Source organism: Rhinolophus sinicus, chromosome 16, assembly GCF_057876585.1.
Source record: "Rhinolophus sinicus isolate RSI-liver-muscle chromosome 16, RSI-T2T, whole genome shotgun sequence".
Lineage (NCBI taxonomy): Eukaryota > Metazoa > Chordata > Mammalia > Chiroptera > Rhinolophidae > Rhinolophus > Rhinolophus sinicus.
Window position 1 is genome coordinate 10,781,580 of NC_142516.1, and position 19,001 is coordinate 10,800,580.

A 19,001-nucleotide genomic window follows, 5' to 3' on the forward strand; every position below is an offset into this window, starting at 1 on the left:
TACAATAGCTTTTTTTCTCTCCTTCATGTTTTCATGACTTTCTAAATTTTCTACAATGGCATACATTAATTTATAATAGAAGCACAAAAATATTTTTAAAAAGCAAAATAAATCATTTCAAATTTAATTTTGTAATTAAGAAAAGTATATGCAAATACGAATTTAAAGATTGTAAGGTAAGAAGATAGTGGATAAGCGACACTAATAAAGGCATGTGAGAGGCATTGAGAAGCGGAACGAAAGTGGGGGAAAATAAGGACTTAATCTTTTTTTTTTGTTGGACACTTCGGGAGTTCTCAACTTTTTGCTATAAAAAATAGAATCAGGATGAACATATCTCATTGCTTTCATTGGGTGTATGCCCAGAAGTGGACTTCCTGGGTTAAAAAAACACATACTTTTAAGGATTTTGAAACTTACTGACAAATTGCCTTCCAAAATGGTTTTACCAATCTATATTTCCACTAGTTGGGTACAACAATACTTGTTTCCATGTGTCCTAACCAAAGCTGTTTCCAGACTTTTTGATTTAACTTACCCAAACAAAGTGTGGAGTTTTACAAACCTGATGATTACATCATGAATTTGCATCCCCACTAGAAATAGAAATTATCAGAGAGCACTGATATTAAAGGCTCAGAAATCCATGATACTTATTATTAAACTTCATTACATTATAATGTCTCAGGCAATATCATCAGTTTTGTTGGTGAGATAGGGAAGAGATCAGATTGAATGTAAGTGAGACATCGTCTGTAGATTGATGAATAAACAAAACAGAAAGGCTTGAGGGCACTAAGATAAACTTCTCCTACTTTACTATTTTGCCAGAATTGGCCCTACTTTCTCATGCTTCAACTAATTCTCTTCTACTAATTAAAATATCAATATAATACAACTCTGGGGGAAGGCAGCTATAAAATATGTACTAAAATTTACAAGAGATGACAATTCCTTCAAAGAGATTAGAAAAACCTATCTCATAAAATTTTCTTTTACTGTTTTGGATGCTTTTAACAATCTGGATAGTAGTAGTTTGAAATTGGTGTTTTCAACGCCATGTACCTAAGGTAAGGGTACAGGTGGGGAGTCAGCAGACAATCTGAGTTTCAGAACGTTGTTTCTGAACAGACCCCCCAACTCTTATAACTGCTGGTTTTCTGCCTGTGAGCACAAATGTCCTATGGATAAGGAGCCTCTCCAGAAGATTGGTGCCATTTCTTTCCAAGGAGCAAACAGATCACAACAGGACCTGTTCCCTGGTTTGTATACTGGGTTAGAGAGAATTAAATGATGGCATGGCTGCAGTCTTCTTCAGTTCCAGTTAGCATCTACCACATACCAGGAATTGTTATACACGAGGGAAACAATGAGGACCAAAAAAGGACACAGTCTTCCTTTACAAAGCTTGTGTCCTAGCGTTCTCTGAATCTCTCCCGATGCCGTTAGTCCTTATCTCTCTCTAGTTAAGAATCATCAGTAAAGGCCTTCTGAACCCCCTCAATTATATTTTAAAAATCTATGCCTACTATACACTAGGAACTAGATGTCAGTGCTAATGCTGTTGTTTAGCAGGGCCCAAATTTCTTTGTAACTGATATTCTTTAAAATCTAGAGTAGGGAGATTAGAGCATTCTCTGGTTTCATAATAAATAGTGTCTTTCTCAATTTTGGGTGGTGTTTGTTTTTATTGCTGAGCTTAAGTGGAGGAGAGTTCTGTAAACTTTTACTTGTTTTGCCATATTAAGCAGTGTTGACCTAGAAGGCAACCACAAGTCTCAAGACCACCAGTTATACAGTAGACAATCTCAAAAGACAGAAACAATTCTACCTTGCCAGCTTTAACAAGGCTCTGCAGGGAGAATCTAAACTGTCTCTATGACTTCTTCAAAAATGATACATGTGATTCTCTGCACTTCAAAATGCTTTATGTGAACTAAATGCAGAGAAATGGTGATAGAATAGAGCTCAGATTGTTAACTTATAGACCTGGATTAAAATCCTCCCCGCCGATTTCCAGTTGTTTGACCCTTGGCAAATTTGCTTTACTGATGTTGTATTTCTTTATGTGCAAAATAAAGGTAATACTAAATCCTATTTTGGGGGAGTTTTGTGAGGAGTATATAAACATAGTATTATTTTATTAGAGTATGGGGATTAGAGCAAACAAAGTACCTGCCTATCACATATTAAGCATCTATTATTACTAATTAATATTACTATTAATATTACTTATAAATGATGCTCAGTTGATTAGTCATAGCAAAAGTAGAAATTACAGGAACAATGGGAAATGTAAAGTCAGAGTTTGCTCTGAATTTGAAAAAAATACATATAATCACAGATATGTATTGCCTTTAACCTAATCAATCATTCGTGCTACCTCTATGACATTGTTAATGTAATTTCTTAGCAGTGCCCAAACAAGCCCATATATCCCTGCTGAACTCCTTGCATTTTAAAAGTCCCAGCTCAAAAACTATTCATGCCCCCCCACCGCATTCCCCACAAAGAAAAATGGATTCTCCTCTGTGAATTTCCAGAACATTTCCTCTGAACCTCTCAGACTCATGCCTCATATGAACTTCTATCAGAATCTGCTTTTTCCCCCTTAAAAATAAAGCTTTGGTAAAAAATGATAAATTAGAAATGCCTCCCAAACTTTCATTTTTCCTGTGCCCCTTCCCTCCTTTTCTCACTTCTACATAGTATATTTTAACAGAGGTCGACAGACCAACAAATTAATTGACATAACCATGAAAAACAGCGGGACAAAAACCTAACTAATCGATTCCTAATGTTTATCAGTGTAGAAACCCAATAATGTATTATACAAATATAAATTTGTATATTTTTATATATTTTGTGACTGACAGGGTCATATGTGGAAGCCACTTGGCAAGTGAACTTGTCCCTATAAAGTGAATCAGATGAGATGGAAACATTATTTAGGTAGATGCTATGTAAAATTTGCTCTAAAAATGTGCTATACACTAAGCTAGCACTAGACTAAATCTTTAAAAAAGGACTAAGTGTAAATCTCATTTTGTCCAACTTGATTACAATTATCTTATAGAAGGTCCTACGTTAATCATTTTTGAATCTCCCACAGGCTTTCGCATATAGTAGACTCTCTTAAGTATTTACTGAAAGAATTCCAAATGCTATGTCACATTATCAATTCCCTGATAAAAGTATAATAGTCCGCATGGTTCTCTACCCCAAAACAGAAATGAAGCTCTTCCTACAACTTACCTTCCTCTTCATCATCTTCTGGAGGAGAAGGTATCATTGAACTCTGAGATCCAGACTGTGGCAGGCGGATGGAGGGACTGGCTGTAGTTTTCCTCCTCTCTCTTTCTGATTCACTTTCCAAGCATACAACTTCGTATAGAGTGTCGGTATTGCTCTTTCTCTCCTTCTGCTTTATCTTGAAGATGAAAAAATACTATGTATTAAGTGGTAAAATTATTTTTTTTCATTGAGCGCTTCACATAGGATGTGAGAATAAAAAGGTATTTACTTTAAATATCTACACTAAATGTAATGTTTTCTAAATAGAAAAGTAAATGTTTAGATTTTAAAAACCCTTAGGAAAATAGGGTATTTGCTGAGCAGGACTTCAACACTACAATTTTATTTACTGTCTTACGACTGTATCATCAAACATTCAACTACCAACATTCAGTAAGTGAGAACTAAAATGTTAACTGTTCTGCAGCTTCCAAGTTACTTTAAGGTGTCCCTCATGGTTTCCCACATAAAACTACACACAAAAAAAGTTGTACAATATTCTAAAACAAAGTTTAGGACTAAAAAAGTCCTCTTCTTTCCATGTTATGCCCCCACTCTTTTAGCTTAATTAAAACAGTGTAGGAAACTTTCTTCAATTGAAAGCTACAACAGGGGCTGGGGGAGAGGTAGTAGAAAAGAGATTAATAGAATCCACAAAAAATTTGGTAATTCAAATTGGCTTGTGTTTTGGTTTTATTTTGAAGTAAGCATATAACAGTTTAAACTGACCTAGATTAAAAACTAAGAAAAGGGACTATAAAACTCTACCAGTACAATTATATAAACATATTTACATTTCATATTACATCCAGTTTGAGGAGGAGAAGGGGGAAAAAAGAGTGAAATACAGAGCAGGAGGAAAAGGCAGAACTGTGGGAAAAGATACAGAGACAACTAGAAAGGTGACTACACCAAAAAGACAGACATACACGCATCAAGTAAAAATACAAGGGGAGAAACAAGAATTCATTAAGTACAGAAATACCAGGCAGAGCAGATTTTCTCATGTTCATTTGGGTTAAGGAAAATTACCCCAATCGTGGAAGGCCAAGATAATGGCAATGTCCTTTCAATATCATCCTGAAGCAATGTTTAATACAGGAGTCAGTAAACTCTTCTGTAAAGGGCCAAACAGTAAATGTTTTAGGCTATGTGGGCCAGGAATCCCTGTCCAACTACTCAACTCTGCCATTACGGTACAAAAGCAGCCATAGACAGTGAGTGAGTATGGCTCTGTTCCAAAAACAACTTTATGAAAACAAGTACCAAGCCAGATTTGACCCACAGACTATAGTTTGCCATCTTTGTTTTAACATGTGCACCCAAGGATTATTTAATTCTCTAGATGAATAAATGATTTTGATTTAGCTACTTACTATTACTTAAGAACCCAGACTCTGCGAAGTTACATATTAACCTGTAGATTTGTATCCAGTAGATATGCAAATGATTTCTGTCCAATAGAAAGGATAACCCAAAGGTTACCCATAGGACATTAACCAGTTTTTTCTAACTTAGCAACCTTTTTCTAATATTTTGTTTTTAGTTTTTTAAACTCAAGTTCCTCAAATACTTAGAACCACTCTTAGCATTTACTGGTTCCCTCACTACTTAATGAATTGAATTAAAATTTTGACACGTTCATTCTAAATTTGTAATTATGATGTTTAACTTTTACATATTATATGACAGGCAATAGGATTTACATTTTTTGTTTTGTTATAAATTACTCTCTGAAACATCAGTTAATTGCTATCTGAAACATTATCATTAATAACATATTTTAAAAAATTTATCGGAGACTTATATAAATGTGATAACCACTGCAGTCCCCCTAGAAACTGTTCTGTAATAGTAACCAGATAAATATTGCCTTTGAAGTCAGATAAACATAGAGTTAAGAACTGGACCCCAAATGTAAGTCAAGTACTCCAGCTATTAAAAATGCTGTTCACTGTTAAAGCTGGGTAATAGTTACACTGGGGTTCATTATACTATTCTTTCTGTTTCTGTGCATCTTTTAAGTTTTTGTAATAAAAAGCTTTTTAAAAAGAATTCTTGAAAGACCAAAAAAAACAGTAGACTTGAATAAATGGAAAGACATCAATCACATTTATAGATAAGATGACTTGACATTATAAAGATGTCAATTCTCCCCAAGAAAAATACCAATAATTTTTTTGAGAGCTATAAAAGTTGAATCTAAAGTTTCTATCAAAAGTAAAGAAGAATATCCAGCAAAACCCAGAAAAAGAACAAGTGGAGAGGGAAGTTAGCCCTATCAGGTATTAAAACATATTATGAAGTCTACATAATTAATACTGTGTGGTATTGGTACATGAATAACATAAAAACCAATGGGAAAAAATATAACAACCAGGAAGAGGTCCAAATTCACATGAAAATGTGATATATGATAAAGGTGGCACTGCAAATCAATGAGGGAAAAGTTAGGCTTTCCAAGAATGGTGTTGGGACAAGTGAATGGCCACCTGGAAAAATACTGAATCTGATCTATACTTTACACTATATACCAGAATAAAATACTAATGAACCAGAGAGCTAAAGGTAGTAAAATGAAACCATAAAAATAATAAAAGAAAATGTATAATTTCCTTTATCACTTATGTAGGGAAAGCATTTCTAATTATGACCCAAAATCCAGAAGCTTTAAAGGAAAAAAACTGATAAATTCGAGTACATAAAAAGAAATTGTGTGACAAAAGAGCCCAAAAGACCATGATAATTTAAGTCAGAAGACAAGTGACAAACCAGGAGAAATATTTGCAACTTATATCTCAATGGGTTAATCTCTTGAATATAAAAAGGACATCTAAAAATTAAGAGGAAAAAGACCAAAACCACTGAGCAAAAAATATGAAGAAACAATTTACAGAAAAAGAAAAAAAAAATCACCCTCAAGCATATGGAAAAATGCCTGTTTTCATTTACCAGAAGCTAAATTAAAACTACCATTAGATCCTTAAGTTCGACAACACACTCTTGAAAAGACTGGAGAAACAGATACTCTCATACCCTGTTAATCTCAATAGCTATAACCTTTATTGAGGAGAATTTAGCAAATATAATAAAGTCACATATGCAAAATTACCTCATGTGCCAACAGGAATCTACTCTAATAGGAATCTAAGACGCACTTTCATAAAATCAAAATAACAGAAGGTTCTATACTGCAACATTTGAAATAGCAAATGATTGGGGGAAAAGCCAAGTATCCACCAATAGAGAACTAGTTGAAAAGATCGTGATTCATCCAAACACAGTACTTACTATGCAGCCATTAAACAAACAAGAAAGAGAAAGATCTCTATGAACTGATGTGGAATGATCTCCAGGATACATTAAGTTAAAAAAGCAAGGTGCAGGACAGATTATATAGTATGCTAGTTTTTGTCTAAAAAGGGTATTAATATAGGAGAATTTTACTATTTTCACAAAAAGAAACGTTGGAAAGATAACCCAGAATGGTTTCCTATGGGGTTGGCAGGAGACAGGTATAGATGAAAGCAAGACCTCTCAGTATACATTTTTACATAATTGTGACTTTTGTACCATATGAGTATTTTAAATATTCAAAAAAATGAAACAAAACGGGAAAAAAATGCCAATCCCCCATACTGAAAGCAAGAAAATAAATGAACCTAACTATATCTCAAATGGTAACATAACCACAATTTAAAAAAATATTTGAAGAAACTGTTGAACGCAGTACTAATTTTATAATCTTCCTGAACATGTTCAAAGAATAAGAAAGTCCCATAAAATCTCAAACTTCACTCTTAATTGCAATACTGATTTTTTTAAATGAATATCAACACATGGGAATTTAAATTTATATAATTCAAGCAATTTCATATTATATGCCCCTATTCTTCATATTTGCAAAATGAGATACCTGCAAAAATTACATAGGTACTATGGTTATATTTACAGATGTTTCTCCCACAATTCGTTGAAGCACCTACAGAAAAGATCAGAATACACTAAATATTGTGGAAACCTTTTCATTTAGATGTTTACATAATGATTTTTATACATTGATATTAAAGTACGGGTTTTATTTCCAATCAAAAGAAACTTGTACAACCATTAAGTTACACATAAATTACAGTGTGGCATTGAAGTCATATATATTTTAGAAATGGTACAAGTTTATTAACTGATGCTTAATTACCTATATCAGTAATTGTACTAAATATAAGCTTGTTCTCACTGGAATTTTAAATAATTGGAATCTATTTCATAAACTCATATAATAGTACCTTTTCTCAACAGACATTTAACAAGTTTATAAAAATTTTGTTATAAATTTGCTCGGAACAATAAAGACCATTCATTAAGGGTGTTTCCTGACTACTGATATTTTTAAATTCTTTGATGAAGTAGAATAAAGCAAATACATGTAAGTCAAATATATTACTGCTATAACTGAGACAGTCAATATTAAAAAATACAGAGGGTGCCAAAAAAATGTATACACATTTTAAGAAAGCAAACAAACTGTATTAGAATTGTAATACTCAATATATTCATATACCGATAACAAAAGATGAATACAAGTCACGTGTATACATTTTTTTAGCACTCCTGGTATATAAATATAAAAGAAGACAATTCTGTAATGTTAAATTACTACTGAAAATATGTGAATGAACTCAACTGATTTAAGCAAGAATCATCAATGGATGCTAAAACCATTAGCTAGAAAGTTGTGGAGGAATAGGACATGTGGAAGTTGCTAAAGTACGACCCCAAAGATTACTTGCTAAATGCAAAGAGAAAGCTCTACTTTTAGATAATGCTTCTTTTACAAATGTGAAATCCAGTGGTTTAAAGTCAGGTAAACCACCTTAACCAAGTGATCACACTTCCCAGAAAGAATGGAACATCCAACCAGTTACCATGTGCCTCCTGATTTAGCTGAAGATTTCTAGTAGAGAAAGCCTTTTCATATTTTTATCTTCAGGTGCAGTGGTTTAGTACATATGTGTGCATGTGGCTGTACATGCATGCGCGCGAAATAAGAGGCCCAGGGTTCCAGTACAGTTATACTAATTACTTCTCTATATATGACATTGGCGACACTATTTAGTCTTTCAGACATCAGCTTATTCATTTATAAAATAATAACTTCATAAAAGATTTTAAAGTCTCTTTGGAAATAAAAATTCCCTAAATTTACAGTTTTAAGAATGCTTAATTGAAAGAAAAAAAAGAAGAATGCTTAGTTGGTGTTTTATTCACCTTATGCTACTATTTGAAAAATCTGGTGTTTAGACTATTTTCTTCCTTTTTTAGTAAATGATATCTGAAAATTTAAATCCAAGTAAGCCATCTTTTTTCCCCCACTGATTTCAAAAGTTTCTTCTCTAATATGATGCCATCTTAATATAACAATCTCCACAGTTGGGAAGGCTTCCAAGCTAAAAAGGAGTTACTGAGTCACCAGATAAATTTAGTGAATGGAAAAAGAATCAATTTTTAAACATGTATTTTTAAAAACATTTCTATAATTGTTTTCCCATACTTATGGCAATAAACAGAAACTGCATATTGTATATTTAAAAAATTTAGCCTGCAGCATTATTTCCTTTTCTGTCTAATGAGAACTGCAAAGGGGTTAAAATTTTTAATTACGCTTAATATAAGTAAAAACTAAAAATACTCTTACAGAAAGACAAAAGGAGCATTTTCTATGGAAAGAACCCTGACTGAGACTCTTAGAAAGTTTAGGTATGTATCTTTTTCACAAAAAGTCCATAAAATCTACTATTTCACATCTTCGGGTCTATAAATGAGAATACTATCCTCATTGCAACACTAAGAAAATATGTAAGACAGAAAAAGTGAAAGTAGCTCGTAGAGTGATGGTCACAGCAGGGTCTCAATTAATGGCAGCTGCTATTACCTTTTAATGCCATGAATGCAAAAGAGGAAATCAATAAATTTATTATGTCACAATGGATGAGATTAACAGTGCTCTACTTGCTCTATGAGAGCAAAAAGTTGGTCAATTTCTTCTCACTCTCTCTCTCCTTTCTTACTCTTCACCCCCTCACACAAGCCCCCCCACCCCCAATAAGACTTATCCAAATAAGGAGAACAATGAAAGATTAATCTCAGGAATTCCCTGCCCTCCTCCCAGCTTCTACATATAAACTTCGGTTTGCAAAAAAAATATTGACAACTCAGCCTGTTTAGCTTGTAACGTTAACAAACAGTCATAGAGTATGTATGTGGTATACATATTTTGGGGGCTAGTTTACCCTGCCAAGTCATTTGTTAGCCTAATTAGATACATTATTCTAGACCGAAGTACAGAAGTAATATTCCTGTAAGTCCATACAATCTTTGAACCCAAGGCTGTGTAAGATAAGCTCTCAAAGGGTTAAGCAAGATCAGGGGTTCTTACTTATGTTCACTAAGAGAAGATAAACAGAACTCTTTATATTCTCTTTAGTTAAAAGGAACATCTTTTTTACATATAGATTCATACTAAAAATATTACATAATTAATTTATCTATCATCTTTTACTCTAGAAACTGTTATGAATCATTCTCACTCCCTAAACTTTTAAAATGATGCTTGTAAATTGGTTTTCTTTCTGAAGCATTCTTCCCCTGAGGTTGATCCTCTAAATAATCAATGCTATTCTGATTTCATGACTTAGTGTTTTTATCCTTCCTCTGTCCCACTGAGGTTCCACGGTCCCTCTCAATAATAATAGCGAAAATGTATAAAGAACATACTAAGTGCTAGGAACTATTCCAAGTCTGTTGCATAGTTTCTCACTTAATGTCACAGTAACACCCTAAGGAAGATTCTATCACTGCCATTTTACAGCTCAGTAAACTGAGGCTCAGAGAGTTGAGGAACTTGCTCAAAGTCATAAAGCTAGTCAATGGTAAGATCCACGTACTCTGACCCCATGCTGATCCTCTGGTCCTATCACAGTGAAGAGGTGGGAGAATAGTACCGGGACCCAGGTTTACTTTCTGTCTCTTAAGACAATACTAAACGGAAATCTTGTATTCCTGTTCTACTTGCTACCTTTTTCTAACTATAACCAAAATGGCTAACGTGATTATACAGAACCAAAATATTTATTGTTGTACAGTAGAACATTCAACTAAATCCACATACAACATTATAATACTGTATAATGGAAGATCAAAGTTACATGTAAATAAAGTCAATTCAACAAATATTTATTGAGAAACACTATGTTGTTCTAGATGCTTGGGATAAATCAATGAACAAGACAGATTAGGAATACTGCCTTCATAGAGGTTTCTAATATGGAAAACAGATAAACAAAGTAAGTATATTATGTGGTATATTGGAAAATAACAGCCTTGTAAAAAAATTTTAAATATATCAGTTGGGGGTTTGGCAGTACCAGCACCAGTGGAAGAGCAGGCAAACTGCAGTGTTAAATGGGGGTAGTCACAAGTTGCTGAGAAGTAAATCTGAGCAAAGACTTGAAGAAGATGAGGGTTTGAAGGAGGTGAATAATAGCAAGTGGGATCAAGGGGAAGAGTATTTTAGGCAGAGAAACAGTTAATAGCAAAGGTCCTAAGACCATGGTTAGAGCAGAGGAAGCAAGCAAGAAGGAAGAAGAGTAAGAGAGAAATTAGTTTATGATGCAATGGGTAGCAGATCAGATAGGGTTTTATAAGCCACTGTAAGGACTTTGGCTTTTAAGAAGTAAAATAGGGTTAGAGGGTTTTGAACAGAAAAATGATGTGATCTGACCTTAGGATGCTATGTTGAGAATGTGTCAAAAGGGGACAAAAACAGAAACAGGGAGATGAGTGCAAAAGGCTACAATAATTAAAATAAGAGCAATGATTCAGATGAGGTTAGCATAATCTAGGTGGTAAGAAGTGGTCAGATTCTAGATATGCTTTGAAAGTAAACAGAATTTCATGACAGACTGGATGTGGGGTGTGAAAATTAGAACAGCAAAATTCTTGACCTAAGCAACTAATATGAGAATATGCCCATGAACTGAGATAGTAAAGACAGAAGAGATAGAACATTTTAGGGGTGGGGGGATGAGACAATGAGATCTTTTTGGACGTGGTACATTTGAGATGTCCTGAAAGCTAAGTGTAAGAGGTATATTTAAGGAAAAGGGAGCAATCACCTAGATCAAATACTGTTGACAGGTCAAGTAAGATAAAGACTCAGACTGACCACTGGATTTAGCAATTTAGGTCATTGTAAAATTGATTTCTTTCTTGTAGTTTTGATACAAAGCAAAGCAAAAACAAAAAACAAAAAATCTTGGGGCAACTTGGACACAACAAGCTAAATGAAAGGAACACAGATTTTATCTGCTGTCCACAAGAAAGAGTATGGAGTTTGACTTTGACCATATTAACTGACAGATTTTTAAAAGCAGACACTCAGAAAACAATAAGAGTCTCTACAAGCTATCATTAAAAATGTCTAATACATGATGTAATACAGAATTGTACACCTGAAATCCATGTAACTTTACTAACAATTGTCACCCCAATAAACTTTAATTTAAAAAAAAGTCTAACACATAGTCCCAAATTACTAGATAGACAAAGAAACAGGAAAAGGTGACTCAGACATTAGAATTAGCAGTCAAGAATTTTTAAAGTAGCTATATTATAATTATGCTCAAGGATATAAAATAAAATCTGTTGAAAATAAAGAGGAAATCTCGTAAAAAAAAAAACAAAAAACACCAGAAACTATAAAAAAAGAACCAAATGGAAATTCCAGGAATAAAAAATGTGTAATCTGAAACTAAAAAAAAAAAAAAAAAATTCACTGAATAGGCTTAACAGCAGATTGGACATGAGAAAAGACAGAATCAAGTGAACTTTAGATAGGCCAACAAAAAGTATCCTACCTGAAGAAAAACACAAAAGATCTGAAAAAATAAATAAAGCCTCAGAGATCTGTGTGATAATACCAAAAGGTCTAAAACATGTATAACTGGAATTTCATAAGGAGAGAAGTGAGAGATCGGTCAGGAAAAGGGCTGAAAGAAATAATGGGCCAGATTTGCCTTAAAATTGTTAAAAATAAATAAATAAATAACAAAACAAAAGTTTAAAAATTCAAGAAGCCCAAGCAAGACAAACGGGAAGAAAACCACACCTAAGCACATCATAGTTACATATCTAAAAACCAAAAATAAAAAATAACTTTAAAGCAGTCACAGAAAAACGACTCATCATACACACAGCAGTAACACTATAAATGTATGCTGACTTCTCATCAAAAAAAATGGGAGCAGGAACTGTCGGATGATATTTTTAAAGTGCTGAAAGCAAAAAAACTCAACCCAGAATCCTATATCCAGTGAAAATATCCTACTGGAATGAAAGTGAAATAAAGAACTTTTCAGATAAAGAAGTCTAAAACTTATGTTTTCAGTAGACCTGCTGCTAAAAGAAAAGTTAAAAGAATTTTCTGCAGGTAGAAGGTAAGTGAGACAGATGGAAGCTTGGTTCTTCAGGAAGAAATGAAGAGCAATAAAAATGATAAACAGGTAAAAATAAAAAACAATTTTTTCCTCTTAATACATTTAAAATACACAACTGTTTTAAAGATCTCACTGATAGCTTAATGATAAATCAGCCTCGAAATTTGTTTCTCCTTTCTTACCTCCCCCACAATATTTATAGAGAAGTTCAGTACCTGTTTTAGTTTCAAAAAGAAATTTTCAGTAGTACTACGTTTGCTGAAGGGCCAGAATAATCTTTCATTAGGTGAGCAAACTCGGACTTTTGTTTCTAGCAGAAATCGAACAGGCTCCTGTACTTCTGTTATTACCAGATCAACAGCTGTGGTCATAAACAGCACTTTATCTAGAGAGAGGGCAAGAAGCAAATAAAAAAAAGGAAATATACTTGCTCATATGATTAATGCAAAAGTAATTACTTTTATTATAACTTTTAAGATATCTTAAGGTAATCCATTAACTATTATAAATAAGAATCTAAAATAATCAGACAAACCGCTGTTTTGAAAAAATTTTTTTCTGTATTGAGAATTCTTTTCTTGGGTAGATTCTTTGAAGTAGAATTAGTGAAAACAGTATATGAGTACACTTAAAGCTTATGAAATGTACTGTCAGGTTGTTTTACAAAACTAACATATGATTGTTTTATGTCACTCTCACCAACATTGGGAATTCCCAACTTTTAAAATCTTGGTTAACAATAGTAATTGTTTACATCCGTTATCCATTTATCTACAGTGCTATGGATAACCAAAAAAAAAGAGAAGGAGGAAAAGAAATGCTCAGTAAGTCATTAGGTTAAGCAAATAATTTTACATTTTCAGAATAGGATATTATGTAACCATTAAACAACAATCATGAAGAGTATGAGATATCTTGAAAAAGGTTGTTAATGCATAGAAAAGGTTGTTTATGCACAGAAGGTTAAGCCACACAAGAAACTTTTTATAGTGGCCCCTTTAGAGTGGGGCCCTGGGCACTGGGGTTGATTTTTACTTTTCTGTACATATCCTTTGAATTTTTAACCATATGTGCATATATTATTTCTCCACAAAAATAAATAAAATTTAGAAATCTGTAAATAAATGCATACATAAATAGAAAAGAAAGCAGGGTAGGGAAAAAATGAGAAGAGAGGGAGGAAAAAATGAGAAGAGAGGGAGGAAAAAATAAGTGGAGAAAAATGATACTTTGTTTATAGGTCAAATTTAATAAACTCAAAGAACTATTCAAATTATTTGGTTTCACCAGAATTAGGTTAACACTTCAAATTCATTAAATATGGGGTCCTAAACTCTAGGTATCTTCTTGGGATTAAAATTTCTGTCCACGATGTCAGGAATCTACACTACCTTTAGGAGTTTCTTCATTTACAACTTGAAAATGTGGGGATTTAGGGTTCCAGCTCCCAGTGATAACATAAGACTTTCCATCTGAACTTTTTCCCATAGATTCCTAAATAAAAGAGTAAAATGAACATTAATGCCAAAGTAAGGGAACAAAGAGCTAACCCCATTTTGCTGCCTTTAAAAACAGGAGTTCTGAAATTTAAGAATATGACAATCAGATATTTTAAGGAAAATAAGGTAGAATTATGTGAACGATTACAGTTAAAATTTAAAATGTGGCAATTATTTTGCAATTGTTCCTGAAAAGTTACAGTAAAATATATGCTTATAAATCATACCAACTTGTACCAACATTAGAAAAATTTACTACCTAAACCTATGCTAAATTCTTCTATCAGGTGGATAATTACTACATAAATTTTAGTTTTGAAAATATTTTCATGTAATAGGAATAATACTAATATCACCTACTTTTATAAAACTTGTGATAGTTTGCAAATAATTCTCACAACTTTCTTTTGATTCCCACATCAACCCTACATGATAAGCAAGAATTATTAACTATTACATAGTCAAAAAATGAGTAAATAGCAAGTCAGAAATAAATTCCCTTATCTTTGTTTATTTCTGTATAGCTTATAAGAACACCTTCATAAATGTACTTTAACATTAGACTCAGATGAGATAAAGTAAAACAACCTTTATTGAGGAAATAGTGTATAACCTAAAAACAAAACAAAACAAATCCTTACCAAATCTAACAAGTGCATGTCACTATTTCGTACATCTTTTCCTGGGCTAAGCAGAAGACCAAAACACCTGCAAAAAAAGAACTGACATAAATTTGGAAAAAAGAACATAAAAATGATGTTTAAATTAGGTCACTTCAAAAAAATTCTTATCGATGAAAAAAAGGACACATTAAAATTATCAATAAATTGCCATTGCCAAAATAATCCTTACTTCTTCAATCTAGATAAGCAAATTCTATGCCTTTGATTATCACATAAAGTTAGCCTATCTGTGGAAGATTTATGGGAGTTAACTGAAAGTGAATGAAGTAGCTAGTACAAAATATCTTGCAAGTACATTTTTGAAGATAGTATATGATTACTCTACTAGATTGATAAAAACTAAAATTTATATTTAAGCTAAACTTAACAAAAAATGTTTACCTTTCAATGGCAAGTTCTTTATTAGTTGTTTGTTGCACATTGATGACAATCTTCTTATCGATGCCTTGGCGTAGTTTAAAACATTGTTTGTCCTTATCTTTCGGAACTGCACTGTAGAACAACATGTTTCATTAATTTTGCAAAGTATATTCTTGTGACATGGACTAGAACAATTTTTGTTATGATTTAAAAATGAGGCACAAAATAATCACAGATCTGAATCTTTTCTGTGCCTGTTTTTCAAATCCTAACAGAAATTTAAAAACTATCGTCTGCCTCTTGATGTGCAAATATCACCACTACTGTATGTAATCCACTAAACTATTTGTAAACGCTAGAAAAACCACTCCTCTGCCCTCTAAAATGTGACCTTTTTCTTTTTTGTTGCTGTGAAAATTAAATATTTGTAAAGCACCTAGCGTGGCATCCAAGCACACATCTGCTCTCAAGAAAATGTTAGTTTTTTTCTTTCCTCTCTAGTCAGTTTTTGACAAATAAATCATTACTGCTGTATCTGTTTAAATATATAAGATACTTTATCATAGATCCTTTGCATTTCAAAACAAGGTGCCTTCAAACACATCATAGAAATGAAGAAGATATGACCAACAGGAAGTTGTGGCCTAACACTTAAGCAGTGATAACCTAATTGTGAACCTGTGTAATACAAGCATACCTCATTTTATTGCACTTTGCTTTACTGTGCTTTGCAGATACATTTTTTTACAAATTGAAAGACTGGCAACCGTGTGTTGAGAAAGTCTATCAGTACCATTTTTCCAACAGCATTTGTTCATTTTGTGTCTCTGTGACACATTTTGGTAATTCTTGCAGTATTTCAAATTTTTTCATTATTATTATATATGTTATATTTTCATTATTATTATATATGATCTGTAATCAACAATCTTTGATGTTACCACTGTAATTGTTTTAGGACACCACAAACTGCACCCAAATAAGATGGTGAACTTAATCAACAAATGTGTGTGTTCTGACTGTTCTACTAACTGGCCGTTACCCCATCTCTCTCCCCCGCTTAGGCCTCCCTATTTCTGAGAGATAATATTAAAATTAGGCCAATTAATAACTCTACAATGGCCTCTAAGTGTTCAAGTGAAAGGAAGAGTCACACATTTCTCACTTTAAGTCAAAAGCTAGAAATGATTAAGCTGAGAAAAGCATGTCGGAAATTAAGGAAGGCTGAAAGCTAGGTTCTTGTACCAACAATTAGCCAAGTTGCAAATGCAAAGTTCCCGAAGAAAATTGAAAAGTGCTACTCCAGTGAACACACGAATGCTAAGAAAGCAAAACAGCCTTATTGCTGACATGGAGAAAGTTTAATGGCATCGATTAAAAAAAAAAAAAAAAAATCAAACCAGCCAAAACATTCCCTTAAGCCAAAGCCTAATCCAGAGCAAGGCCCTAACTCTCTTCAACTCTATAAAGGATGACAGAGTGAGAAAGCTGCAGAAGAAAAGTCTGAAGCAGAGGTTGGTTCATGAGGTTTAAGGAAAGAAACTGTCTCCATAACATAAAAGTGCAAGGTGAAGCAGCAAGGGCTGATGTAGGCGCTGCAGCAAGTTATCCAGAAGATCTAGTTAAGATAATTAATGAAGGTAGCTACACGAAACAACAATTTACCATGTAGATGAAACAACTTTATAGTGGAAGAAGATAGATGCCATCTAGGACTTTCATAGCTAGAGAGGAGAAGTCAATGCCTGGCTTCAAAGTTTCAAATGACAGGTTAACTCTCTTGGTTAGGGGACTAATGTAACTGGTGACTTCAAGATGAAGCCAATGTATATTTCCAGTCCAAAAATCTTAGGGCCCTTAAGAATTATGCTAAATCTCCTCTTTCTGTACTCTATAAATAGAGCAAGGTGTGCATGATAGCACATCTGTTTACATGATTTACTGAATATTTTAAGCCCACTGTTGCGAACGCCTACTGAGAAAACAAAGATTTCTTTAAAAATTATTACAGCTCATTGACCATGCACCTAGTCACCCAAGAGCTTCAGTCCATGAATCAAGGAGTAATTTCAAATTCCAAGTCTTAGACTTAAGAAATACTTTTCATAAGGCTATAGCTGCCACAGTGATTCCTCTGATGTATCTGGGCAAAGTAAATGGAAAACCTTTCGGAAAGGATTCACCATTCTAGACGACATTCTAGAACATTCATGATTCCAGGGATGAGATCAAAATATCAACATTAACAGGAGTTTGGAAGTTGAGTCCAACCTTCCTGGATGAATTTGAGGGATTCAAGACTTCAGTGGAGGAAGTAACTCCAGATGGTGGAAATAGCAAGAGAACTAGAAGAGGAACCTGAAGATGTGACTGAACTGCTGCAATCTCATGATAAAATTTCAATCGATGAGGAGCTCCTTCTTATGGACGAGCAAAAAAAGTGGTTTCTTGAGATGGAATCTACCCTTGGTGAAGATGCTGTGAGACTGAAGTGACAAAAAATGATTTAGAATATTACATAAACTTAGTTGGTAAAGCAGTGACAGGGTTTAAGAGGACTGACTCCAATTTTGAAAGAAGGTCTACTGTGGGTAAAATGCTATTAAACAGCATCACATGCTGTTCGTGAAAGGAAGAGTCAATTGATGTGGCAGACTTCACTGTTGTCTTATTTTAATAAACTGCCACAGCCACCCCAACCTTCAGCAATCACTACCCTGACCAGTCAACAGCCATCAATATCAAGACAAGACCCTCCATCAGCAAAAGAATTGTGACTCGATGAAGGCTCAGATGATGGCTAGTATTTTTTAATTAAGGTATGTACATTTTTTAGAACAATGCTATGTAATTTTGACTATATTGCAGTGTGAACATAACTTTTATATGCACTGGTAAACCAAACATTCACGTGACTTGCTTTATTACTTTACTGCAGTGGTCTGGAATGGAACCTGCAGTATCTCTGAGGGATACCTATAACTATAAAAATATTACTAATGGTATAGTTTAAATCAGCCTAAGGAAAAAGTGGAAAATATTCTTAAAATGACATTTTACCAAAATAATCCCCTAGTCTCCAAACACCACTTTTTATAGCTCTGTGTTCTCAAAGGCAAGCATCTGCCTTAGGTAATCGGCCAACATGCAGCAAACCTAAACTGTACCCTATTACTATACAACTTCAAGATCATGGCAATGGAACCATTAGAAAATTGTAGAAAGGTCTGCAGAGAGCTCTGAGTACCCATTCAAACTAAAAAGTGGCTCTGAAGAAGTAAAATTAGTTTGAAGCTCATCTGTTATAATACTGAGATTAGAAAATCAAAGAATCTTAGCAAAGCAGTCTACAAATAACAAACATATACAAAGAAAAACTTTTGCGGGGCAGCCAGTTAGCTCAGTTGGTTAGAGCGCGGTGCTCTGAACAAGGTTGCCGTTTCGATCCCCACATGGGCCACTGTGGGCTGCACCCTCCACGACTAGATTGAAACAACTACTTGACTTGGAGCTGATGGGTCCTGGAAAAACACACTTAAATAAAAAATAAAAATAAAAAAAAAAATCTTTGCATCACTGTGGGCTGCACCCTCCACAACTAGATTGAAACAACTACTTGACTTGGAGCTGATGGGTCCTGGAAAAACACACTTAAATAAAAAAAAAAAAATAAA

At 33.6% G+C, this 19,001-nt stretch overlaps 1 protein-coding gene across 4 annotated transcripts in view; it reads right to left on the reverse strand.

Annotated features, from left to right (window-relative positions):
* The window catches only part of RABGAP1 (RAB GTPase activating protein 1), a 146,695-nt gene that overhangs the window by 76,968 nt on the left and 50,726 nt on the right, over positions 1–19,001 (reverse strand). For all 4 annotated transcript variants that reach the window (XM_019728505.3, XM_019728506.3, XM_019728507.3 and 1 more), the window contains 5 exons: positions 15,349–15,459; positions 14,926–14,992; positions 14,177–14,279; positions 13,001–13,170; positions 3,256–3,430 (listed from right to left, as the gene is read on the reverse strand). In XM_019728505.3, coding sequence (XP_019584064.1) covers positions 3,256–3,430; positions 13,001–13,170; positions 14,177–14,279; positions 14,926–14,992; positions 15,349–15,459 — 626 coding nt within the window. The remainder of the gene's footprint in view (positions 1–3,255; positions 3,431–13,000; positions 13,171–14,176; positions 14,280–14,925; positions 14,993–15,348; positions 15,460–19,001) is intronic.